General features: G+C 41.7%; 1 protein-coding gene across 1 annotated transcript in view; it reads left to right on the forward strand.

The window, feature by feature from the left end:
* kcnh6a (potassium voltage-gated channel, subfamily H (eag-related), member 6a) overlaps positions 1-27,287 on the forward strand; it is an 80,935-nt gene extending 53,648 nt beyond the window's left edge. Inside the window, exons 7-16 of the mRNA XM_088623090.1 lie at positions 4,302-4,727; positions 10,995-11,394; positions 11,671-11,870; positions 15,562-15,814; positions 17,517-17,710; positions 18,621-18,720; positions 19,276-19,560; positions 20,239-20,419; positions 21,155-21,356; positions 22,734-27,287. Coding sequence (XP_088479216.1) covers positions 4,302-4,727; positions 10,995-11,394; positions 11,671-11,870; positions 15,562-15,814; positions 17,517-17,710; positions 18,621-18,720; positions 19,276-19,560; positions 20,239-20,419; positions 21,155-21,356; positions 22,734-23,018 — 2,526 coding nt within the window. The 3' untranslated portion in view covers positions 23,019-27,287. The remainder of the gene's footprint in view (positions 1-4,301; positions 4,728-10,994; positions 11,395-11,670; positions 11,871-15,561; positions 15,815-17,516; positions 17,711-18,620; positions 18,721-19,275; positions 19,561-20,238; positions 20,420-21,154; positions 21,357-22,733) is intronic.
* Positions 27,288-27,763: the final 476 nt, after the last annotated feature.

Genomic DNA, 27,763 nt, shown 5'->3' on the forward strand with positions numbered 1-27,763 from the left:
AAGTGCACATTATTCTCATGCTCTAGGTATTCTAGAAAGAGTCTAGAGAAAAGCAACCAGATACATTCCTGGGCTTAACTACTCTGAGTAGCAAAAAATTGATTTTTATTATAGAGATCCTGCAATGAACACTGCAGCTGAGCAGGAATATGGAGTAGAAGCAAGTAGCAGTAGGATTCGAAAACATTAAAAAAATAACAAGCAATATGTTTAAATGCAGATAAACTACAAAAGTTAACCAAATAAACTGAGCTAAAAATATATCTGAACTTGAAATATGGTGTAAGGATACCTGTATATCAGTGGAAGAAATTTTGATTCAATTTTATCTACTTGCCTGTGCTGGCATTTTGAATGAAAGAAAAATCAATAAGCGTGATAATGGGCATTTCTGTCAGGTATGTCCTCACAGGTGCAAACAGACATCACTTACCCCATGTGAATACAGGAGGTGAGGCTATTGCATGTGCTATACATTAATTAATAAACTGACAAAGTGCTGCAGATCAGGCCAAGGTTAGTTGCATTCCAATTGAGCAGATACCTCCTTTGCGTCTAGGAAAAGCACTGTTCAGGAGGAGAATGAAATTAAAGATAATTCAGATGTAAGTAAAGATAGTTACAAGTCCAAGATGCAGGATGGTAATATATACAACCAGTTTGGAAATCATAAATGGGATTTAATAATAATAATAATAATACATACAGTATATAGTGCTTTTCTGGACACTCCACTCAGAGCGCTTTACAGGTAATGGGGACAGCTAATTTCCCTGTCCCTATACTGGGGCATTAGGACCCACCCAGACCACAGAGTGAGCACCACCTACTGGCCCCACTAACACCTCTTCCAACAGCAACCTCGGCTTTCCCAGGAGTCTCCCATCCAGGTACCGGCCAGGCTCACACCTGCTTAGTTTCAGTGAGTTATCAGTTGTGAGTTGAATCCCTGGACAGGATTTTTAAAGTGACTTTGTGACGGTGAGAACTGAATTTTTAAGCCTCTTCACAGAATCACAGAATTTTCTTCTATGTGACTAGAGAATTGTTACTCAGCGGACACCAGCTGCCAGTCTGTAGAACACTTATCTGTTTTCCTGTTAAGCCTTTAAACTGCCTTTCTATCTTTTTATGAGGATCCCAGGCTCTCTGGTGGAACCGGTGTGTATAGATGTTGAAAAGCAGGGTATCAAGATAGCCTCTTCACACAAATATCTGCTCCTACATTTGCATCAGCTTTGTAAGATGACCTGGATGTATAAAACTTTGGCATTAGGACTTTCACCCTGCGAGATGAATCCTGACAAATTGAAATCAAACTGAGGTCACAGGAAAACATTATCTTGCATCCTCAAAATCCCCATCCACCAGGATAGTTTCTGCTCTGAATGTAAAGGGCAGTGAGTCTCCACTGAGACCTGTGAACAGAGAGAGAGAATTGGGGATCCTGCTTCCACCAAAGTCTAAACGATTTCCAAAGAATCATTTCTGAATCATTTCCCTGATAAAAACAGGCGATTGCAATTTGAAGTGGGTAGATAAAAATATACATAACACTTAAAATTAAATCATTTTAACATGAAAATGTGAAATAGCAAATAGCTATTGCTCTAGTCCAGGAGAACTGTTTCAAATTTGTAATGCAAACTGAAATACTGACACAAAATCACTGCTTGATTGCCAGTTATGAACTAATATAAGTTACTGTACATTCTTTTCTTAACTGAAAACTAATAAAAATAATTTATATTTGTGATTTTTTTTGGAAAGACGTTAAAAAAGCTAAAATAGCTCAGCTGAGATTTAGAGATAGTTTCTTTGCAGGATTTAGGATTTGTTGTTTTTAACAATATGAGTTATGAGGACAGAGTGAAGTAACATAATCTTTTCATTAATTTTAAAATTAGATAAGAAATATTTTTTTAAAGAATAGATTAATATAGGCATTTTCTCTTGTAGTGCAGGTGCCCCAACACGTTGATAAAAATGCAGTTTTTAACCATATCTGTCATTTCAGTTTCTACTGATGATATTCCTGTAGGCTTTCTCCAGTGTAAAAATGAAAGCTGGAGATACAAGAGCTGTTCTGCAGACTGAATGGGAGGGCCTGAGGACACCCTGTGCCAGTTCTGGCCATGCCCCTAGTGTGATAGAAGGGAGAATAAGGAGTGCTGCTGAGCTGAAGTAATTGCTCACATCATTAACTTTTCTTATGAACTCATTTTGCTTGTGGGACAAAGTTATCGGATCCTTCAACTATCCATCCATGTTTTAAGTGCTTCCTCTAATACAGGCCTGTGGGGGAGCTGGAAGCAATGGGCACCAATTCAATTCCAAATACTTCATTCATCCCCAGGGGGGGCAATTTAAGGCAGGATTAACCCTTGACAGGGAAAACAAATACACTCATACACTCACACCAGGGCCAGTTTTCCCAGAAGGCAATTAGCCCACTAGTATTTTTTGGGGGTGTGGGAGGAAAACCGTGGCAACACGGGGAGAACAAACAAACTCCACACAGACAGCACCCCAGATCTGGAATCGTGCACAGGGCCCCAGCACCACTGCGCCAACATGGTGCCCCCATGAAATGTCAAGTTATGAGCTAAAACACATATGAATAAAAAAGTAGCTTGGGAAATCACAGAGATTTCTGCTAGTGGGTGATGTCAGATCATTATGACCATTGATCAGCCCCATATCTCTGGCTTCTCCATTGTGAGCGCGCATAGTGTGTCGGCAGATCCCATGTGTGCTCATTGCTTCACAAATACTGAGTGATTGAGACACCTACACTCAGGTCGTGTCTGAACTCCTGGCAGTGTTGCACATGTTGACAGTACCTTTGGCAGCACAGTAAGTTTCTGGGATTTGAGGTTTGTTAGAGCTTAGGGTCTTGGATGGTTTAATAAGTAAGACTCAGTTCTATATAAAGCTGAGACATTTTTTCTTCATACCATTTGTTGTACTGTCGCAAAAAAAAAAAACTTTCTTTTGAACATGTCCGGGACTACAATGTTCTGGGATTTACTTTGAACCCTGTGGTTCCAGTTTAATTGGGAAGATTATATGAGCACTGGAAAGATTCCAAATGATAGGAGCCCATTTGGCCCACTGGGTCTGATCATTCTCTTTTCTCATTCTGTTCAGTTCACCTGTGATGCACAGCGAGATATTATTAGAAAACCTGCTTCAGAAATGATTTGGTGTGTGAAATAAATCTAACATACAGTATGCAGCTAGCTGTTAATTGAAGCCAATACCAAACAGCTGATGTCAGTTATGTGCACACGCAATTAATTTCATTGCTGATATTGCTTTTTTCTACAATGAGCAGTCATGTGTGCCTTTCCCCAGCTGCACTGTATGCTAACTATTTCATTTGACTCCATTCTCGAAAGGCATTTGTTCTCCCATATTCAAATTGTTTTTAAAATTACTTCTCTTCAATATATTTACAAGAGTCACTGTTGGAGAACATTGTCATAAAGTACTCTTTATCCTATGAATGATTACTGTAGTTTATTTAGAAATGTTAATATTTTTATTTAGGTTTACCATGTTTAAAAAGTGTGTTTACTTTGCTAAAGTATCTTTCACTATCCCACTGTGCTTTCTTTTCATTATAGTATTTTTCTCATGATGGAATAGTTTGTGATGTGCATCACTGTGACCACTTTTTCGAAGGCAATGCTTTTATTTCTCCTGCAACAGGGCATCTCAACATGATGCCCAAATATTGTCAAAATGAAAATGTTTAATGATGTGTATATATACACTATATAATGTGAAATCTACTGCCCTGGAACTGTATTACAACAACAAGAAAACAAATGCACAGGATCTGATGAGATGAGAATACACAGTGAGAGGAGACAGTAGATGGGGGTACTGAATACAGTAGGAGCAGAGGAGTAAAGAACAGAACCAGGTAAGGAAAGGCTCTTCTAAAAAAGGTTTTGAGTCTGGATTTCAAGGAGTTTAGAGAGTTGACTCTTTCATATCCTTAGGGATAGAGTTCCAGAGCTTTGGGGCATAACAGGAGAAGGCCCTGTCACCACTAGAGTGTAGACAGGCTTGGGGTACAGATAGGAGACCACAATTAGAAGAGCAAAGCTTGCAAGGTAGGGAGTAGGACTATAGTAGATTAGAAAGATACTGAGGTTCCAAGCCATGCAGAGCCTTATAGGTAAGCCTGAGGATTTTGAAGTCGACACGAAACCTGACAGGATGCCGGTGCGGAGACTCCAGGAGAGGAGTGATTTGATCATTTGCACTAGACCTGGCTTCTCTTCGCACAGGTCCTGTCCCTGGGCGCAGACGTCCTCCCGGAGTACAAGCTCCAGGCACCTCGCATCCACAAGTGGACCATTCTGCACTACAGCCCATTCAAGGCTGTGTGGGACTGGCTCATCCTTCTGCTGGTCATCTACACGGCGGTCTTCACCCCCTACTCAGCCGCCTTCCTCCTCAACGAGCAAGAGGAGGAGCGCCGCCGGAGCTGCGGCTACATCTGCAACCCCCTCAACGTGGTGGACCTCATCGTGGACATCATGTTCATCATCGACATCCTCATCAACTTCCGCACCACCTACGTCAACCACAACGACGAGGTGGTGAGCCACCCGGGCCGCATAGCGGTGCACTACTTCAAGGGCTGGTTCCTCATCGACATCGTGGCCGCCATCCCCTTCGACCTGCTCATCTTCAGGTCCGGCTCCGACGAGGTACTCCGAGCATGGGTGGGGGAGCGGGGGGCGGGCGTCTGGTCATGGGGCGGGGTCCCCCAGGCACTTCCGGATTTAAAAGATGCCACAATACTTAAGTACACCATTCTGTTCTGCCTGCTTATTTCATTTCCCTTTCTTTGTTTTCTGTGCAGAGTGAATCTGTAGCCTCACTCAGGCTGATAATATTAATTCCTTACACTAATACAGTGCTTTACTGGACACTCCACTCAGAGCACTGGACAGGTGATGGGGGATCCCCTCCACCACCACCAGTGTGCAGCCCCACCTGGATGATGCAACGGCAGCTATAGTGGGGAGGAGAGCAGAGTGATGAAGGCAGTTCAGAGATGGGGATTATTAGGAGACGTGGTTGGTAAAAGCCAGGGTGAAATTTGTCAAGACACCAGAGTAATACCCTGGGATTTTTAATGCCCATGGAGTGTCAGGACCTTGGTTTTACATCTCATGCAAAGGACAGCTCCTATTTTACAGTATAGTGTCCCTGTCACTCATTATACTGGAACATTAGGACTCACACAGACTGCAGGGTGAGCAAACCCTACTGTCCCCACTTACACCTCTTCCAGCAGCAACCTTAGTTTTCCCAGGAGGTCACCCATCCAGGTGCTGGCCAGGCTCACACCTGCTGAGCTTCATCGGGTTGCTAGTTGTGATTGTGACCTATTGACTATTGATAAAACCTGTTTTGGTTTTGCAAGACAAAAAAAGAATTTCCATAAAGTGGTAACTTAAAGTGCCCAGAAAAACTCAGTGAGCTTCTACAAAACATAGTGTTACCTACAGATCAGAAGGCCTGCTAGTTTTAATGTTCTGTAAAACCTTCTCTGTCAGCCTGCATCGATATGCTCAGTGTGGTCAATGTACATCGCATCCCATGAAGAACAAATCAAATTTAAAATGTTCCCACTGAAAACACAAATCTATTGCACTGCCATAATCATCACGGGTGCAGCTCTTCTTACAATTTGACTTACCGTATCATTATGAAATAACTGAGTTCTGATCAGATGTTATTGAAATGTTAATGGATTCTGAAGACTCGTCTATTTTTAAAATAGATGATATTAACAGAAGTTGGCATCCTGCGTAGTTGGCACGTATAATGCATTTATGGGGTTTATAAGAGCCCTTTTAATCTGTGTTATAAGACTAGTATACTAAAATTGTTTATGGACTTTTCAAAATGACATCTTATAACATATTGTTGCTAACATTTATATGTATCAGGTCTCCATAAGACATATTACTTGAATTAATTTCAGACCAACAGAAACAAGGTACATTGCTTTTACCCACTCAGCAGATGACAATCGAGATTAAATGACTGGAGGTTAAATTTACATTAATTTGTTGTTCTGCGTAGATCGGTGTTCCTCAGCTCTGGGTCTCAGGGGCCATATGGTCATTTGATATTCATCGTTCCTAATTTACTGCTTATTTAACCAAACATTTTTTCTCTTTATAACTTTGTTTTTCCAAGTTCTAAAACAGATAACCTTATAAAACCATCAAATCTGCTGGATACCAGTCCCCAAGAGCAGTGCTGAGGACTAATCATGCAGACTTTCATGCTTCACACTCATAGCATGCAGGACAAGAAGCAACTCCTAGGAATTATTTTCATTTTGCCCAGCATCACTCATGTCAGTTGAAGTTTTTAGATCTCTTTCTTTGGGAAGGGTGTGTGCTATATTATGTTCAAAGCTCTGTATAATAGTGAATAATAATAATTATTATTTTTAAAGAGCACTAATTGATATCCACACTGATTGTCACTCTTCTGGAATCCATGCACTTCCCCCAGAGCTCTTAGTATCTAATGGAATCAACTGTAACTGTTGAGGGCTTCAGGTTACTCTTCACATCTGCAGGGCTGTGGGTTCCCAGGGCCAGCAGTGATCTCGTTTCTCCATTCCCTGCTGTTAAAGGCCTCTGTTAAAGTCAGAGTAACTACTGAGCGTGCTAACTTAACGTCTCAATGGTAGAAGGCGTGCTAAAACGAGTGAGATGAGCTCATTAATGGCTGATTCCCCAATGCTGTGGTGTGGAAAACGAAATGTGGTGATTTTCATATTTAAACGATGTGGGATGTTAATTAGTTGTTAAAGCTTGTAGCTTTCTAATTAACATTCTTTCTAAACCAAACAATTTCGTGTGCTGCTTGGTTAACAATATACATTAATTTCCTGTTTTACTCAGACATTGTAGACTCTGTAAAGAAGGTGCTCTGTAGTGTTTTCTTAAAAGAAAGAAATGCAAGAGATTGACTCATCTCATCTGCACTCTATACAACTTGTCTCTTTACGAAGTTAAATTCTATTCAGTTATGTACGTGCTATTCTAAAAGTGTCCTTAAAGAGTATACAGTAAGAACATTTTGTTTTAGATTCGTGTTACAGAAGTACAGTGCATTCTTTTACAGCTGACAGCTGTTTCTTTCATCGAAAACAAGTATAGATTCATTATAGACTATAAATGCATTATAGACTGGTGTTTATGAACTGTGAATACCACCCTATTTGTTTCTACTTTCTATGTATATAGGCGAAAGATGGGTTGAATGTGCATGTACGTGTCTAAGCTTTTAGATGCAGATAGCATATGTGTGAGGACCAGACATTGTGAAAAACTTTTCTCGAGACATTAAATGCAAAACTGGTGATGTAAGAACCAGTGAGGTTTTCATAACACAAATTCCTGTTGTAGACACATTATGTTTTCTTTGAAATTCTTACAATTTTACTTAAAAAGTAAAATGAGTGTCCAGTTGAGGTCCTCACAAGTGCAAAAATAAAATCCTGAGGCTCTGTATGAGTGTGTGTTTTGAGTCTGTGTTTGGATGTGTGTATCAAAGCCTGTAGGAGTGAGTATTCTGGTTCTTTATTTTCTGTCTTTATTAAGGCTGTGATGAACAGGAGAGCCAGTACCTTGGTCTAGGGGACCAGAACTGTTTCCCACAGCCCAGCCTGTTATTTCATACAGCTGAGATTACACTGGCATCTCCTGGCACTGTATTTCTTTACATTGGGGAGACAGAAAGGCCCTGTCATACAGAGCTCATATGCTTCTGTGCCAAGCACTCAGTAAATTCCCGAACCCATTTTTTAGCTGCATTCCCTGATCTTGGAAGTGTGGTTAGTCTTGATATTAAAGCAGTCCCCAGTGTACTGTGACTGGTATGGTTTGTAGAACAAGTCAACCTTAAAGGGCACTGCAAAGTTTGTATGTTGAAGTGTTTTTTTTTTAATTTTTAGGGATGTCTTTTGTCTTTATTACTTGATATTTAAAATCTGGAAGTGTACAATACCAAGGAGCAGCAGAAAATGAGCATTTTAGTATCTGAAAACACTACGATGCAAACATTTGATCTCAACAGGATTTGAACATAATGAGACAAAGAAACAATCTTCTCATTTGAATACAGAACAGAATACTCATCAGGGAGTACAGCTCTCCAATCTTCCCTCAGTGAGAAATTATCTTTCACTGAAACTAGACTTTCACTATGAGAACTCAATCTGCCTCTACTCCGCCTCACAGTCGGAGAGCACATTTTGCGTTCTATATTTTTGGGGGGAATGTTGTAAATTTACTGAGATATTAATTTGTCTTATTATTGTTGTTGCAGAGTTCTGTGTTTTGCATAATTTTGTTAAAAATCCAGCCAACATTCACTTTGAGCAGCTACAGAAGGGCTGCATATCTGTAAGGCCTACTTTTCAAAGTATCTGTGTAACTAACTGCTGACCTCTCCATCTCAGTTAGCAGTCCTGGTGGTAATTTATTAGTATCTTTAAAAATTAAACTTTTTGAATAGCAGCATTGGGTTAATGACATAAAAATGAGGTGCTTTTATGTTGTTTCTGTGGAATCTGGGATTTTTAATACAGATATGAGAGTCTATTATTGTTTTAGTTGTAAGAATGAGTTGAAATCTTTTGCATTTCTTCTTTAATGACTTTAGATTATTATTAAAATTATTTCATTCAAACGGGTTAATTCATTAAAAAATATTTCCACAAGGCAGCCATAGACTGTCATTATCATTATTATTGTTATTATAATCATCACAACATGATAACAATGTTCTTTTCTCCTGTTATACTATAGTAGATGTGAGAAATGTTAAAGTTAAAATCTTTGCTGGTTATGTGAGATAAAAGCTCTGCTTGTTTGTGAGGCAGCCGGTGACTGTACTGGGTGGTTATTGACAGGTCCCTTCTTCCTAGTGACTAATTCAAGGAGAGGATGGATCCCATAGGGCAGATAGGTTTGGGCCTAGCAGATCAGCAGTGCTGGTTTATCTGCGCCTTGTCATCTGTGATTGGCAGGTAGAACAGATAAAGGGATTAAAGACCGCCTGATAAAACTCTTTCCCAACTCTGACTCATCTTATCAGACTTCCCCCAAACACAGGCTCAGATCAAAGCTCAGAAAGACCACACATCAAAGGAAATGCACTGAAATTGTACAGATCGGCATTTGCCTGCCTGTTCTTTTTCACAGCTATGCCTTTGTTTTCCTAAGAAAATAATTAAAAACTGTTTTTATATATATATAATATCACAGTGTCAGTAAGAATACTATCTTATATAAGAGCGTGAGAAAAAGAGATGACAACCAAAAAAAAAACACTTCTTTTTTGGGTATTAGTAGCTCTTTCAAGCTACTAATCCAAGATAGTCTTCTTTGATGGAAACCTCTTCAATAAAGTGTCCTAGCATTTTGTTCCAGATACTTATGACTCTTTGTGTAAGAAAGTGCCTCCTAAATGTGCCTGCGACCCTTGTTTCCTTGTAAACTTAAATTATTTCCATTGATTTACTTTTACAATATCTTTCAGGGTTCTGAAAAGATGGCTCACTCATAATCTTTCCATCGCTGTGTCTAGTGCTCTGTATCCGTAATCTGATTACCTGCGTTGATCTAAGTGCTTTGTGAGCACTGATGCTGAATGTTGTCTTCCTAGAGCTACTGAGACATTTCAACTCATCAGTCACCCCTGGGTGAAAGGCTTTGAGCTCTCCTTGTATATGATCTACATCCCAAACAAGGATTAGAAATTTCGCAGTACTCAGAATTGTCAGCTTGGACCCACTGAGTGGCTCGACCTCTGCTCAGGGAGAACCACTGTTGGTTCAGGTCTATCATCCAGGTTCCCCTGAGCACAAAGAACACACACCTCAATTCTATGGACTTAAAGTACTTTGGTGATTAAAAAATCAAATTAAAAAAGCAGAAATGTCATTTTTACTTGGGTGGAGTGAAAAAAATCTACTAATATTTACTGTTCTATTGGTCATTAACTTAAAGTGGTCTTTAAAGAGAAAATTTCCCAAGATTTTTCATCATTCCATGTCCTGTGTTAAAGCATGGTGAACCCAAAAGTATGAATAGCTATTTAATCACAAAAGCCTTTATTTGATAATATATTCCTGATAATATATATTAGCAAATAATGGCAGTGATTTGGTCCTTGAATTTTAAGACCTATGAATGTAGCTTAAGAACCACCAGTTAATTGCACTAGCAAGGCCCAGTTAGGCCCAAGGACTAACTGTTGCAAGTTGTTTCCTTTACAGACACATTTCCTTGCTGTTTCAGAGCTGGTTGATTAGGAACAAGTAAAGGTTTATTCCATGCTGAAGAGAGAAGAAAAAAAAAACAACTTTTAGGATGTGGAGCCTAATTTTACTCTTTCACTGCAGTAAAATTAAGTTGTCTGATTTTACAGTACTGACCTGGATGACAATACTCACTGGATCACCACAAACAGGACAAAGGCACAGGATTTTGTTGCATTTTACTGATGTGTTTTAATTTAAGGAAACAAATATAGGTATTAAATATGTAATTAAATGAACTACATCATTATTAATTAATAATTATTTTGTGATACAAAGTAGCCTACCAGGATTGTAACATTAAACATTGTTTCTTGACTTAAAAGTATAGTTATGAGGCAATTAACTACTGCTAGGTCAATATTTTTCCATTTTTCTGTGAAAGTTTCCTTTCTACTGGTGCGCTCCTTTAGTCTCTACATTTTATTTTTTACATACTACATTATTTACCGTTCCTGAGGTCAAGGGAAAGCATCAGAAACTTGTCCAGAGGAATGGCAAAGAGGGGGTGTCAATGTAGTTAACTGCCTTCTAACTGTCTCTGTAGGTGAGCTGCTGCAGGTACTGCTTTCCACTCAGTGTCTTGGTTGCTCTCCATTACTTCCCCCTTCCTTCCCAGACCACCACTCTGATTGGCCTCCTGAAGACGGCCCGGCTGCTGCGATTGGTGCGCGTGGCGCGGAAGCTGGACCGCTACTCAGAGTACGGCGCAGCGGTGCTGTTCCTGCTCATGTGCACCTTCGCCCTCATCGCCCACTGGCTGGCCTGCATCTGGTATGCCATCGGCAACGTGGAGCGCCCTTACATGGACAACAAGATCGGCTGGCTGGACAACCTGGCCGATCAGATTGGGAAACACTACAACGACAGCGATGTGAGGTCGGGCCCCACCATCAAGGACAAGTATGTGACAGCACTCTACTTCACCTTCAGCAGCCTGACCAGCGTGGGCTTTGGGAACGTCTCGCCCAACACCAACTCGGAGAAGATCTTCTCGATCTGCGTCATGCTCATTGGCTGTAAGACCTCCTTTTCCCCCTCTACATCCTTCTCTCACTTTCTCTGCTCACTTCTTGTCTCATCACCAGTCCATTATGATAACTGGCATGTGTTAACAAGCGAGTGTTAATTATGTGGTTTGTTTTATAGCGTAATTCGTGATATTTATTTGGACAGCGGTACAGATTGCTACGTTGGTGTGTGTTTTACTGTGTACAGCAGATGTGATCCTGTTGATACGCTGTGCGCTGAGACATGTAACCATGGCCCTGTCCTGACTGCTTGTCTCTCCACAGCCTTGATGTATGCTAGTATTTTTGGGAACGTGTCGGCCATCATCCAGAGGCTGTACTCGGGCACAGCGCGCTACCACACCCAGATGCTGCGGGTCAAAGAGTTCATCCGTTTCCACCAGATCCCCAGCGGCCTGCGCCAGCGCCTGGAGGAGTACTTCCAGCACGCCTGGTCCTACACCAATGGCATCGACATGAATGCAGTGAGTCTTTCTGATGCAGATATGCCCAACAGAACAGCTGGGGAAATCTATATGAGGTGCAAGTGACTGAAATACAGATTGTGGTAAAGGGTCACATGGAGCCATCGCCAACGTGGACATGTTTATTCTTCCAGGTTAAGTAGAGATTGTTTCTGGTCATTATGATAAATCTTTCAAATTTAAGGAACAGTTGTCTGTCAGTATGCGCTGTTCTAGCTCTGAAGAGGGCAACGAATAGAAAAGAGACCTGCGTGCATGTTGCCACATATCAATAGAGTAGCTTCTACCAAAGGCATGGTAGCAGTAGAAGACGTAGTAGAATGTGTTTTTCTTTTCATCGTTGCTACAAGTTGTCTTTTTTTTCTTTCTTGTTAGTATTCAGCTAGTATTCAGTGTTATCCAAGATGCCTTACAGCCAATGAACTGTAAAATATTTTTTAAAAGTGCAAAAATGCATCACATAGAATAGAAATCCCAATCTTTTCCTAAACAGAGCATAGAGGTGCACAATCAGAGCAAATAGACCTGTGCAGTGTTTATTCAAGTCTGTTGACTTGTGCTGTATACTGTAGATGAAGTATTTCCCTGCTCTCCGAGCTGAACAGTGGTACTCTGTCTGTTACACATCAGGTCCTCTGCTGTAGGGGTGTAGTCCAGCTCTCCACTAAGGCTATAAAAATAAATAATAACCTGATGGATTTCTGTCAGCTCATACTAGCTGTTGTCTACGACAGGGAAATATAGTATTATTACCTAAGCTCTAGGAGTCTGTAAACACTCATATGTTGCCTGGGATTGTCTTGGTCAAGCCTCTACACTAAATTACTGCCTCTCACATCTGGGCTTGCTTACTTTCAATATACTTGACCTAACTGTCTCTGACAGCAAATGCAATTTGGTTATTTCCTCCAACTAGGTGCCAGTTTATACTTAAATAATTAAATTATTTAGGCAACAAGTTTATTTCTTCTTCTTGGATGTAGGGTAATTACATCGTCCCACAGCTGCATACATTCTTGTATTGTAGATGTTTTGCTGTATAAACACTACAGTCTTCAGATATTCTGTACTTTAGAAGCACCCTTGACTTCCCAATTTAATTGCCAATGGATCTTTTGCACTTCTGACAAAGTTAGCTGCCCAGTTATTACCTCTTAATAGAAACCAATATTTTCACTGATATGTTTCTTTTCACTGTAGTTTTAGACTGAAAGGATAAAACAAAGAACAAAAGATGTTAGATAACCTAATGGCCACATTGTGTGTTCTACTGCCAAAATGGCTAATTGACCGACTAACAGATGTATGTCTGTTTTTCTTTTATTCTGTAAATATTTATGCACCATTTTACAAACAAAGCCAAGTGGTGTGACCCTGAGTTCAATACTGTTTGTCCTAGATTCACTGCTAGTTCTACTTCTCCAACCATTTGCCCAGAGCAGCTCTGTAACAGCCCCTTAGTCTTGACCCTTAGACCACACCGCCTTGATAGACAACTCCACTATCTTTGACTCCCAGGGTCCAGGTCTCACTAGCCAATACTATCTCCCTGTCACCCTCACATGATATATTAATCTCATGTAAACGTACAATGATCTAGAGTAAATCTGAGTGAAAATCCACAGCTTTCCACATGCAAGCATTGAAAATACCCTCCTAGCTCTCACATCTTGCAGTGAGTCAAATTGTCCTGGCAAATACCTGCTAAAAGCCAAACAGCAAATTGAACAAGCTGGGTTGTCAATTTCATGTTAAAGAAGTCCATCACAGCAGTGCCAACGCAGAGACTTAACAACTGCTCAGCACACTCGATATCCCACATAATTGGGTGAATAAATCTAGCAGGGCCATGACTTCCAATATGATAGACCTCAGGCCAAATACACTGGCAACAGAAAACATTGCTGTCTGCATGTGTTCACAGTGTTACTCAGGGATGAGGAGTGAGGATGTTTCCATGGAGCTCAGGATCACATTAAAAAAATTAATTGCACACTGAAAGGAGCAGTTTTAAGGTTTCTGAGGTGACTCAGGTTTCTGACAAGGAATCAGCGTGAGGTATAATAGCCAGGACATCATTGCCCAGGGCAGTTCATTAACCTGCTGTGCCAGGGGTTCCCACAGTACGACATCAATGTGGCGTCCATTCAAATCCCTTAGCCTATAAGACGGGCCAGGCAGTATTATTAGTCAAAGGCTCAATTTCCAGCACAGTTTACAGACATTCTAATCCCTTCTCTTTTTTGCATACTAGTATTTATCACAGTAAGCTAAGGGTATATCAGCAATGTCCATCTATGCCTTGAACCCACGACTTTGCAGGTTGGAGTCCGGACTACTAACCACTTTGTCACCGTTACATCTGTTTGCTTCTTTGCCCCTGTGCTGCTGCAGTACAAGTGCTGTAGCAGTTTGATGAGTGGATTTGCAAGTAGCGATTCAAAAATAGCAATAGAAATAGAAATAGCAAACGAGGAATAATTAGTAATTTTAATAGAAAAATTGCCTTTTACCTTCTAAAAGAGCTGATGACACCTTTTTTGTATACATTTCTGAGGCTGCCAGTTGAGAAGTAATGTAGGTGGTGAAAATAACCTCTTGATATCTTTCTCACAGTGATTTGGCTCATTTCCACACAGAAATCATCAGTCCTTATTGAGAACTTGGTCTCTTTTCAACTCAGCTAATCTCAAGGGAGTTATCTTTAGGAAAATGGTATCTGTGTGAGTGTTTTCTTAGAGTGACTGTATCATGTTTACAAATTGTCTAGATCTTTGCATTATATCATATTTAAAGGTTTTGGCCAGAAAGAAAATAGAATTAAATATCTGCTGTCTTAAAACTTTTTAAAAAGTATCTCAGTTAGCTTACTTTTTCTAATTTTACAAATTAATTTGTAGAAACCATCAAAACAATTCATAAAGGTTGATAACTAAATCTAAACATATAACTAAATTATTTTCTTTGCTCATATATTCTTGAACATTATTAGATATCATAAAGCCTGGATGTAGCAGGCAGCTCATAGAAATAGACCTGTTATCGATAGTTACAATCCATGACTGGGGTACAAAAAATAAAACTTTGCTTACTTTTGGTGACAATCAAGTAGTTAATAAGGCCAGGATCCCACATTTAGATTCAACACATTAAACAATGAGATGAACCTGAGCTCTGAAAAGTATTGCCACAAGGACACAATGGAGTGAAGAGAAATCAATATATTGATCTTAGTGAATATGTTTTCTACTCACTCACAGTTTATAATTGCCGAGCAAACCATGGCCACCCAAAGTATCACCAAGATCCTTTTACCTATGGCTGGCCATGCAGCTGCCAAAAGGCAGTGTCACTAGTGTGAGGCTCAATTTCCAGCACAGCTTACAGCTTCTTTATACTTGTATATAGTAATATATACTCTATACTAGTATTTATCACAGTGAGCTGAGAAGTGTTCTCCTGGGCCATGACCCCATGACCCTGTAGTACCCAAGTTCAGCCAATCCCAGAGTGGCTAATCGTGTCCTGCTGTCTGGTTCGGGTTTAATTCGGTGCAGGTCTGACTCCTAACGTTAAGGTTGCCAGCTGGCTTGCTTGCTGTCTGATCTGCTTTTATTGATAGGATTGACAGACTGCTAGTGGCTGGTTGCTAATGGGAGTTCCCCCTCTTCCTCTCCCGGCGCGTGGGCAGGTGTTGAAGGGTTTTCCAGAGTGCCTGCAGGCGGACATCTGCCTCCACCTGAACCGCACCCTGCTGCAGAACTGCAAGGCCTTCCGCGGGGCCAGCAAGGGCTGCCTGCGTGCCCTGGCCATGCGCTTCAAGACCACGCACGCCCCCCCGGGGGACACGCTGGTGCACTACGGCGACGTGCTCACCGCCCTCTACTTCATCTCCAGGGGCTCCATAGAGATCTTGCGCGAAGATGTGGTGGTGGCCATCCTGGGTGAGTCCCTGTCCGGTGTCTGGCTGTGTTCTGTTTCTGTTTGGCTAGCTCCTGTACCCAGGAAGACTTACAGCAGTTACAGTGAGAAATCACAATTCATTCTTCATGCAGGGATGTGCTGGAGTGATTTATACATTAATAACTCCCGTGGCTTTTGTATAGTGCAGGAAGCAATATCGGAACACAATAAGGGGATTGTGAAGAAGGGTTCTTATAAACTGACCTATTCAAATAATGACATTTAAATACATACTGTACTCCCAAAATTTTCTTTATGCACAATGACAGTCGCCACCACAGGGTGCTTCACCAGCTCTATGGCAAGGCAAGACGCTTGTTTTTGGAGTTTGTGTCCTCAGCTCAGATAGTTCATTGGTACATTTTACATCAGAGAAAATGACAGTTTATTTTCATTTTTTTGCAAAGTGAATGCACAGCTATTTAAAGTGAATTGTGATGTATTAATACTATTAGAAAAACTTTGGACATAATCAATTCCAAAATTGAGAGTGTATTGATTAACCTCATGATGAATGAGGGTATGTTTCATATTCATATAAGTAGCTGTTTGTGTATTCATCAGTTTTTCACATGAAGGTTTAATTCTGTTACGGATTTTTATTGTGAATTATTTTAGCAGCATTTGCTCATAGGATAATTACATTATCTAACATGGGAATTCAAATAAATTACTGAAATTTATATCAGGACTGTAACCAATTCTTCATCAATTTTTTACAGTCGAATCACTAAATTTCAAGTATGCAAATCTGCCGACCTTGCTGTGAAATTTCTAGCAGTTAATGGACAAATGCAAATTAGGAACCTATCAGGGAATTAATTAACAGCAATTAATGAAAAGCAGATGGAAACTTTACTGAGAAAAACAGTTAAGCAAAGCGATATAATTTAATATAGGAAGAAATTAGAGTGGGGAGCTGTATCAGGGTGCATAAATTGCAGAGGAACAAGTGAAGCCTAATTCCAAGCTTAAATGTAAAAAGAACAAACAACATTTTGGCTGATGAACCTAACTCAGAGCCTTCACACTTAACCTTTAATTGTATTTAAATATATGATTATTGAAATGTCACAAAAAGACCACTGGATTTAAAAAATCTAGTATCGTACTCGGCGTCTCTTAGTATAACAGTTCTTCTGTATTCCGTACTCTGTGACCTTTGCTGATAAGTTTGTTAGCGCCATCTAGTGGCTAAATGACAAATTTAAAAAACGTGGACGATAGCGTACAAGGGTAATTAGGTTATTTTAAATGAATTGTGTATTTGTAATCTCTGTGATGTGTTGTGTTAAGGAAAATGTGTGTGATGTGGAAATTATGAAGAATACGGGTTATCTCATCGGATAGAAAAGTCAACTCATAGGTGGCTGTTAATATATCCTTCACTTTACAGTCCCATTTAGATAGCCTTCTCTATCATCTGAGAGCCCTGCAGTGGACAGCTGTTTTGTTTTATACAGGATTACAGCCAAAGACCTCACCTATACTGTTCTGCAGTGGTTCCTGGATGTTGTCAAGCAACAATTCCGCAAAGATTTAAAGCTCAGTCCACGCAGTTTTTTTAGTCTGGGGACACTGTGAAGTCCGGTCCTGCGTCAGGATGTCCAGGGACTGTGAAGCCGGGGGAAGCTGGCTGCCCTGGCTCTGTTCTGTGACGCCACGTGCTCTTTGTCCCGCCAGGAAAGAACGACACCTTTGGGGAGCCGATCAGCCTCTATGCCCGCCCTGGCAAGTCCAACTCCGACGTGCGTGCTCTCACCTACTGCGATCTGCATAAGATCCAGCGCGAGGACCTGCTGGAGGTGCTGGACATGTACCCCGATTTCTCCGACAATTTCTGGAGCAACCTGGAGATCACCTTCAACCTGAGAGATGTGAGTGTCATGCCAGCCTCCGGCAGAGCCAGCGCTGCTCTGTTTCAGAGCTCCTGATCGGGATGGGCTGCAGCTCCGTGGTCTGCAAAGTGGGATTAGAACAAGAAGCAGGAAGGTCGTATATGAAGAGTACATTCATAAGTACATACAAGTGCACTTACAAAATACAGAAACACAGACCTATAAACAGCCCAGACCAGTGATACCCTGTCTGTGCCATAATTAAGAGCAATTAATTGATTACAATTGACTAAATGAAGTCATTAAGAGCAAACCAGAAGTCTCTGCAGTGTTGCAGAAGCAAGAAAGGGGAACTAGATTAGATAAGGAGCTGAACAAGGTAAGATAAGATTCTAGGAGCTGAACAGGTCTGGAGGTGAACTGGATGAAGGCGGTCACTGGAAAAACACAATTTTGGGGGGGATGCTTCTTTCATAGTCCCAATGCATTTTGCAATGACGCTATTATTGCGTTCATTACGGTCAGGTCAATTATGATTATGGTCCAACAGACGGTTTCATTTCTGTTGAATTCTGAGCTGGGAAATCTCACTTTTTAAAATCTGTAGTTCAGATGCTGGAGAGCTGGGGCTTGGGGAGAGTCCTGCAGGGAGACATGGGCTGCAAAGACAATTAGAACAGAGTGAGCTAAATGCAAGGGAATGATTGAGCATCTTATCTGCAGCTGTTTCCTTTTATTGAGGACTGAAGTGGATTCTGAATTTCAGGAACTGGCACTTTTTGACCTTCTAATAAATTTGTTGGATGTTTCAGGGGAGTGGGTGTTGAAATACCCGTAGAGAAATGGCATTGTGTAATTGAAGAGCAGGTCAGCTGGCGGTGTGGTTCAGCTGTGTGCCGTCAGATGGCGCCGGCCAGGCTGCCGAGTCGCTGACACTGTGCTGTCTCAGGCAGATCGAATTGCCCACCCCCTGACCAGCGAAGACTCCGACTGCGGGTACCGCCGGCCCCGGCGCCGAAAAAACTCCCTGCACCACCGGAACCGCCCGGGTAAGTGCGTGTGGCGATCCAAATGAAAGAAGCTCAGTTCATCACTTCTGGGTGTCGCACTCGGCCAAGTGGCTGAGGAGCAGCAGCTGCTGGTGACATCATCACCAACCCGTCTCCCATCTCCAGCTCCCACAGAAACCAGAACTGGTTTATCACCCCAGTCTCCTCAGGAGAAATACTCGGACCTGACAGAGCTCACAGTTCTGTCACTGAGTTGCCTCTGTGTTTATTCTCATGTTTGGCTTTGCTTGAACTCTGACCCCTGCTCTGTCACCCCTTGCCTTCATTAACTGATTGTTTTGGTGTTAATGAATGTTTTCTTTTTCTCCAACTATATTAAGACATATTTTAAAAGAATTAGGTAATTGCAAATTTTTATGATGACTTGCCTGGGTGGATCAGTTTCAATACACACGTAATTGCTGTCAAATTAGTTTGAGTGTGCGTTGCACTTCCGAAATTAGTTTGTGGAATGTGTCAGTATTACGTCTGTGAGGGTAAAAATGCTGTTTTTCTTCTTTGGTCAGTATTTATTTGTACTGTCCTTCTGTCCAGATGGGATGGACAGGGAAGACCCCTACCCGAATCAAGCCTGCCCTGCCATGGGCAACCACCGGGGGACACCCCAGCGGCCTCTCTGGGATGAGTTGTGCAGCAGCCCCAGCTCCTGTTCCCAGTCCAGTGAGGATGAGATGAAACCCATGGCACACAGCAAGGGGGAGCTGTATGCTCCTGGGAGCGACACACGTGACTATCCCACTACTGTGGTCAACTTGCTGCCCCCCGCAGGCAACACAGCCAGTATTGGGGGTCCGCTGGACCGAGGGCACTCTTACGCAGGTACAGATACTAATAAGTTAGACCCCTCCATCTGAGTGCTTGCTGCTCTCTGCTCTTCCACACTGGTGTACTGAACTCAATGGGTCAGCAGACCAGAGTCCATTTCTTACATTGATCCATCAATTATTGTTTTTTTTATATAGCGCCTTTAAATCAGAGTATTCTTGAGGCATTTTACATACATATATAATTAGATGAAACTATACATTTTAGCAGACAGGGTTGGAGTGGGTCGAGGCTTCTCAAGACGCCATCAATAACCCTGTCTCACATTTCTGTTACAGTGCATTCAGTTGTCCAGAGAAAGGGTGAATTTGAAGAGCTGCTCTTGAATTATGTAATAAAAGACAAGAAATATCAGAGATTTGACTCTGCTAAAGGGACAATGTCCTTCACCAGAAAGGGAATTGTTATCCATCCATCCATTGTCTAACCAATTCAGGCTTCTTCCAAAATCTGTTACATTCTTAATGCTTCTCTGCATTGTTTTTGTTCAGTAATTTTCATCCTTAAAAATGGTGCAGGTCCAAAGAGGAGTAAAAGTCAGGAAGTGTATCTCGCTGAAAGCTTTTGTGTTTTGAGTCGGGGGACTTTCTGTACTGCGTCACAGAGAAAGCACGCATTCTCATATCAGCCCGGTGTAAGCGCTAAGGCCGTTTTCCTCCTCGTGTCTTTTAGCGGCCACCCTCAACATGCCCAGCCTGTACGGATTCTGGCCTGACCGCCGGCCCAGCCAGTTCTCCGAGAGCCCCCACCACTCCTGCTCGGTGCGCGCCACCTTCCACCCCGCGCCTTGCGCCGAGGACCGGCCCAGCGAGCTGGAGTCCCGCCTGGAGCTCCTCCAGTCGCAGCTCAACAGGTGAGCACAGCAGCGGCGCCCCTGAACGCCGAGCAGGGCGGAGGACGGGACCTGACACAGGTCGAGCCATCACAGAATGGAGATAAACTTGCTGCTCTGACTGTCCAGTGCAGTGGAAAGTGGTTTAGAATGAGGGCTGACAAACTCTCTCTGCGGAGTGCAGAATTAACTTACTTAAAAAGGACATAACAACGTTACAAACATGAGGAATGAGGGTGCAGAGTAGCTTTCCTACATTGAATCAATTGCATCTTTTAAATTCTTACTTCAAAATACCTATAGAAATGTTCCCAGAGGGCCAATAATTACGTAGATCAGTTAACTGAGAATGTAGGTTGGAATGAGAATCAGTGGACACTCTAAGGAATAAATATTAAAAATGACAAATGATCAAATCTCAGGGGGGGCAGTCACAGACATAATCAAGCCATTGAAAGAAGGTAAGCTGGGGTATGTGGGCCAAGAATTCAATTATGTTTTAGACGCGCCATCCTTAATGAGCTGATCCATCGTACTTGAAGCTTCGGTTGTTGAGATTTCATAACATCACAGTACGAATCCAGTCCTGGGGATCTAAGAGGAAAACAGTCAGTAGAGCAAGACCCAGAATTCATCACGGTAGATTCCAGTGAAAATAGAAACTGAGCACCAGGGAGAAAGTTGTGTGTCAGAGGAGCAGTAACGAGTATTAGAATAACAAACACTACCCTGTTTTCACACGTCTGCCTTCCTTAGATTGGAGACCCGGATGACGGCCGACATCAACGTGATCTTGCAGTTGCTTCAGAGACAGATGGCACCGGTGCCCCCTGCCTACAGTGCCGTCTCGCCCAGTACCCTTCCACCCCCTGCCCTCTACAGCACTGGAGCGCAAGTCCTGCACAGCATGGCACCCATTGCCCCCGTGCAGATCGACAGCTTGACATCACCGCTACAGGTACCAGTTGGCCTATCTAAAACTGAACACTGCAACCTCTTGTTGCAGTGGGTTGAGGGCGTTAGTCTGCACACCAATCCACTAGAATAATACCATCAGAGACTAACCTCAACCTTATTCCTGGAGACTTAGGCTTGGCTGGATGGCTTGTTCTCATCTGAAATATTGTATATTGATTTGATTTGAATAGAAACTCAGGAAAGAAACTCAACTGATGTGCAGTCAGCTTATCGTAATATATATCTAAAATAATTTGATTGTTTGATACAACTCTTTTTAGGTTCTACTATGATAAATCTTAAATCTAGTCAGTACAACCCACAGAATAACAGAAAAACATTGGAAAACAAAAGAGTAATACATTGATACTGTTAAGTTTAATAAATGTTTACTGACATTTGTGACAAGCACAAATGAGAACATAAAAACTCTTGCAAACGAAAGGGGGCGTTCTGCTCATCGTGAATCTATACAATATTTTCCATTTGTATTTACTTTAACACAAAACGTTGTTCTGAAAAACAATGATACACATCACCCTGTTTAACAAGTAATATACCTGCGAGAGAAGTCAGACAGACAGCAATCTGGTCAGTACACCCAGCTGCACAAATGGAGCCTGACATTGTGAAAGGTAGAAAACTACATGCATACTTTTTTAACCACTTTATCCAGTTCAGGGTCACAGCAGGCAACAGGCACAAGATGGGATACACCCTGGACAGGGACGCTAGTCCATCGCAGGGCACACTGTGTGCTGTATCTATGTGGCCCGTGATGGACAGCCGTCCTGTCCAGGGTGTGCCTTGCCATTGCTTCCTAAGGAGGGCTCTCACTCCCACACAACTCTATATTGGATAAAGTGGTTAGAAAATAGATGGATTATACTTTTTTTATCATTCATATGAATCTCATGATTTCAAATGCTAAACACTTGGCTTTAAATCAGAAATTACAGCCGTTCCAAGGCTTTTGGAAGCCATTATGTATCATACATTCATTGTCATCATTCTTCTGATGTCAGTGTGCAGCTGTGCAGCAGGGCTATGTGACATAGTGAGTATCTGATAACACTCCCCGCTCCTAGAGCGACCACAGCTACAAAGTCTTCACAGCAGGCTTCAGAGGAAGGTTATGGTATCAGCTATCAGTAACGTCAGAGAGCAACCTAGAGAATAGATGACATCTCAAAAGGTGTACTAGTGAACTTATAGGTTCATACTTCTGATAAGATATGATCAAGGGAAAATGAGAAACTACAACCATGGCTCTATTAGCACATGATGACGTGTTTTTCCAAATCCTTCTATTTTTTTCTTTTAAGATCTAGCACATTCACTGCAAGGATAATGTCTCTGTTGCTTTGTTCGCCCCCAGAGCCCCGACTACCCCGACTTGGACAAGTTCAACCTCAAGTCCCGGGACTCCCTGTCCAGCGGGATCCACCTGACAGTGGCTTCGGATGAAACCATGCCCATCTACCCCGAGACGGAGCCAGCCGCCCCGCCCGGGCTGGGTCACCCCCGGCCCCTGGCAGCCAGCGGGACTCCTGGGCTCTCGGGGAGCCAGCGCTTCCCCTCCCTCCCGGAGCACCTGGAGAGCTCCTCGGGGCCTGGCGAGATCCAGAGGCACGTCTCAGACCCCGCCCTGCCCGCCAGCTAGAACCCGCCTCCTCCACGCCCTTCTCCCCCCACTGGCCTTCCTCTCCACATTGCCATTGCAGAAGCCCTTTCGAACCCCCGCGGAGGTCCGGATCGGCTCGGGGACAGCGGCGCGGGAAGCTGCCAGGGGACTTGGATGGCACTGTGCTGCTGGAAGGTGGGTCCACCACCCTTAGGAGAAGCAGGGACAGCACTGTCGAGGGGGCAGCAAGCCCTGACTGCAGAAGCAAGAAGAGGCGAGGTTCTCACTGTATTTCTCACTGCACTGTCTGAATCTCCTCCCGTATCCATGCATCGGAGGGGGGGGGGGAGGCATTTTTGTTTTTCTGCCACGGTGGCGTTGTGTGCTCTTCGCAATGCCTTCTAGACATACACGGACTCGAGCGGTCTCGAACCCACAGGCAGCAGGATTGAGCAGCCCTTCCAGGATCATCCAGGAAGCTGTCTGGATGACCATCTCTGTCAATGTGGCGTAGGCACCTTGCTGCCTATTCCCTCTGTTGCTGAAAAGTTGCACGAAACAATGCCATGGAGTGAATAAGCTAACGCATAACCTGTCTGACACAATGTGTGACTTAGTAGGGGGAGCCGGGAAGCTGAAATTTATAAATTGCTCACAAGAGTTTCATTTATAAAACCCTATTGGACACTTTTCAAACCAACAGACGTCATTTAAAAGACATTTCCTCCCTTTTTCGTTTTCCATATTTCCGTACTGTTCAATGGTAATAGCATTATGTTTTTCTAATGGACTGAATAAGCTTATACGTTTCAGCAGCAAAGAGGTTGTAATAGTGTTTAATTCATATGGTCAGAAAGCGTCCTCCCATTATAAACGGGTAATATAAATGGCAGACTGATAGCAAGGAAGAGGGAAGCATTTCTCAACAATTCAGCAATCTGTTAGCAGGTTTCTTTCTTTTACATGATGCCTGCTAAGTTACAAAATGAAAACTTGAAAGCATTTTAAAGATGCAGTCTTCCGCAGCTCCCTGGGTAATTAATGATCCCATGAATTGTGACTGTGTACACTGTTGTCATTACCTCCTGTTTGTCTTGGGTTGTTGGTTGTGGTGCAGGTTTAAGCTATCCTTTGTGCTTCTGAACTTAGTTTTGGATCATATATAACAAGCACACGATCGCACTAACCCAGTCCCTGATCCAGAACCTGGAGAGAGAGCCAGTTCATCCAGGTTTCAGGGAGTCTTCATTCAGCAGCTATAGATCAGGTTAATTTTGACAAATGAAATAAAGAGGAAGCTATTTGGTGTGAAAACTACAGGATCCTGCTTTTCACAGGGGTGGCACTAAAATGATTTACAAATTGTTGTACTGCCAGTCATACCAATGTCCAGAAACAACCTCATCAGTGTCCAGGATTGATAAATTGCCAATAGGAATAAGAATTCCTTTTGTCTTCAGCCTTAATATTTTATGTTTAAACAGAGTTGCACATGACTCGACGACTTTGCTCATGAAGAATAAGTCACCTGTCTCCTTCATATTTTGCAGTCTACAAAGTACTTTACCCACAATGATTGAGTCTTCTTTTCAGATGTATGGAAATTGTATAGCTGGAAAAAGTGAAGCATAAAAATGATCATGTTCCAGCGCTTGTTGTATTGCAAAGGAGAAGATGAATTGCTATTGTGGATACAGTACTGACAGGACTAAATGTTACCGGGATCATTGCTCTCATATGAACTGCACAAGGCTGTATAATATAATCATGTACTGTTAGCAAAAGCACAGCAGACAATTTGTTGTTGCTCTTCTATTAAATGTGTCATGCTTCTAGAGTAATCTTTCTGAAAAGGAAATTAATTCCAGAAAAGAGCAAGCCTACATTGTTCTGGGGCACAAATAACAGATTTTTCAGAGACTGATGTAAGAGCACAACACAGAAACTTGAAGATGTCTAGCAGTTATAGTAAATACTGTTAATTCTATTTTGTAGACTAGAGCACCTTTTCACAGTGAGAGTCATCTGAACACTCTTCACAAAGTCACTTTTAATGTAGGGTACTGTACAAATGCTGTATATTAGAAGAATAGAGAATGTCTATGAAAAACTATGTTTATATAAATAAAAACACAAATCTCATAAGCCAGAGCTTGTGGCCATTACTCTGAGCATCAAAAATGAAAGGTATTAAAACTAAAACAGATTTAAGGCAATACTGACCAGCCTGTGTGACTCGATCTTCAGCCCGCCAGTGCTGGGTCATGCTTGTTCCTATCAGTCCTATTCCAATTGAAATTTAGGTAGAATAACAACAAGATCTGTGTTCCTCAAGGATCAATGCTGCCGAGCACAGCTTTTAGGTCTGAATTATGTATTAAATACAACATATGTACATTCAGGACACCTCTTACCAACAGCTGCAATGAGTACAGGATGGGGGCATTTGAACTCCAGCATATTTACTATAAGCCAATTGGTGCCAGTTACTTGACTGTAATGGGAACCACAGGTCAGTTGCTCTTGCCCTATTGCAAAGGTTAGCAGCTGAAATTATTTTAATGAACCAGGTTTTAATCTCCACAGATCTGCAGTCAAAACATGTATGACTCCCTCTAGCCCAAATATTAGGAACCCCCATCTATATACAACAAAAAGCTTAATCTTAATTTCAAGAAGTGAAATTTGTCATTTGTGATATGTACTACTGAAAATTTGTATTTCAGATCAAAACAGAAATATGAGGCAGAAGTACAGAATGTTGGCTTTTCTCATTTTTAATGCATATGTTAAGCTGTGTTAGAGCAAAAATGTTTTTGTGTTCAATCTCCCCCAATTTCAGGTCCGCAGTGGGACAAATGAACTTGGAGTACATTAAACAAGTTAGTACAGTATTGTTATTTGTGACCCTTTGCTGTCACCAGCTCTTGTTAGTTCGTTTGAGGTGCTTTGTCAGGCCTCAACTGTAGCCACTTCCTAGTTGCTTCTTTAAGAGTTCTCCTGACTTTAGTTTCCTCTTCAACAAGTAAATTGTACGTTCATACAATTCATACATGGGAAGATTCAGATCATTCCCAGTTTCCATTTGTCTTCCTGGCAATGTCTTTGGTTAAGTGTGCAGTATGTTTTGAGTCCTTGTCTTGCTTGAATTGCTGACTAATGCGTCTGCTCTTCCTCTCCACACTTATGCCTTTGATAAAGGTTTATGGTCGCCTATCCATAAATCTTTGTTCCAAAATGGTTGGTGCTCATCTATGTACTTCTTTGCAAATTATCTGATATTTCCACCCCTGCACTCTAGAGATTGACTGTAATCTCTTTTGCTGCTCTCTAGGGGTTTTCTTTATAATTTGAATAATGTCAGGAACTACTGTCATCTTCCTTGGACATCATGGTCTTGATTGGGGGAAAAAAGTACTGGAGGAGTGAGCAATCTTTCCATATTGTTGCAAAGCCCAACATCTCTGCAGTGGCATTAACTGTAATTTGCTTTGCTCTTATTTTCACAATTGCTTACTTCCCATCATAGACAATTCTCTAGTCCTCATCAAGGTTTATGCCTCCTACCTGAAGAGGTAGAGCTAAAAGGTAAACTTCACGGGCTGGACATTCAGAGCTCTTGCATATTTTCACAATCAATGCAATGTGTAACACTTAGATTAGAAACAACTTTCAGCCATTTTGAATGAGACTTATTCTCACCTGAAATGAGGTGTTGAACACAACATAGCTTCACAAAATACCTAGAAACAAAATCTGAAGTGCTATACTTTTGCCTCGTTTTAATTGTTTGATCTGAAATAAAGATTTAAAAAGGACAAATTTCACTTTCCTGTCCCGATATACTCTGGGTCAGAACAATTCTGTGTTCTCAATCTGAATAAAAACAGATTAAACTGTTGCTCTTAGGATTACCCTTATAATATCCTCATGTGACTGTAATTGAAGTCCAAATATTTCAGAACCTTCTGAAATACACACCATATTAACAGAGGCCCAGCATAACATCTGTGGGAGTACTAAATTATATTACTGTTGAACTTTCATTTTTATTGTGTTCTGTCTACCTGTCTTTAAAGCTGTTATCTACTGTAACTACACTGTCTCCACGTGATGAAAACAGTGTCTTCTAGCAGTGAAAGGAGATTAAGTATTTTCACAAATGTTAGACAGGTCCTGCTTTCCTCTTTGCATAGTGCCTCTTTAATTAAAAATTAATTAAAAAGGAAAATGGTGATCCATTGATCTATACTAATAGCATTTGATATGATGAAAGGAAAAATAAAGATCTTTTTTGTTTAGAGGTAACCCGGAATTAAAACATGCAAATGAGTAAAGAGTTCTTTTTGGGCCTGTTAATCCATCCATTTTCCCCATTGCTTTGTCACAGGGGAGCCCAGAGCCTGTCCTAGCAAGCAATAAGCACAAGGCAGGGTACACCCTGGACAGGACACCTGCTCATCGCAGAGGGAGGCATCTTATTTCTTCTAAATGAACACATTAAATCCACAGCAAAACATCCACATCTTCAAAGTAATGAAGAAACCTTGTTGTTTCATTTTAACTTTCTTCCAAGGGGGTATGAAAACTGTAGAAATGAAGGAAAAATTATGCATTTTACAAAAAAAGTAGATTTTAATAAATTAACTTATGACAGCCTTACAACACATTTCTCATAAAATCGCTTTTTGTGGGAGTCTCCATAGGGCAGAAGTTAAAAGACAGTCATTTGCTATAATAGAATGCAGGGTAACTACATACAATAAAAACAAGACATTCTACTG

The sequence above is a fragment of the Lepisosteus platostomus genome, chromosome 28 (genome assembly GCF_059453375.1).
Source record: "Lepisosteus platostomus isolate fLepPlt1 chromosome 28, fLepPlt1.hap1, whole genome shotgun sequence".
Classification (NCBI taxonomy): domain Eukaryota; kingdom Metazoa; phylum Chordata; class Actinopteri; order Semionotiformes; family Lepisosteidae; genus Lepisosteus; species Lepisosteus platostomus.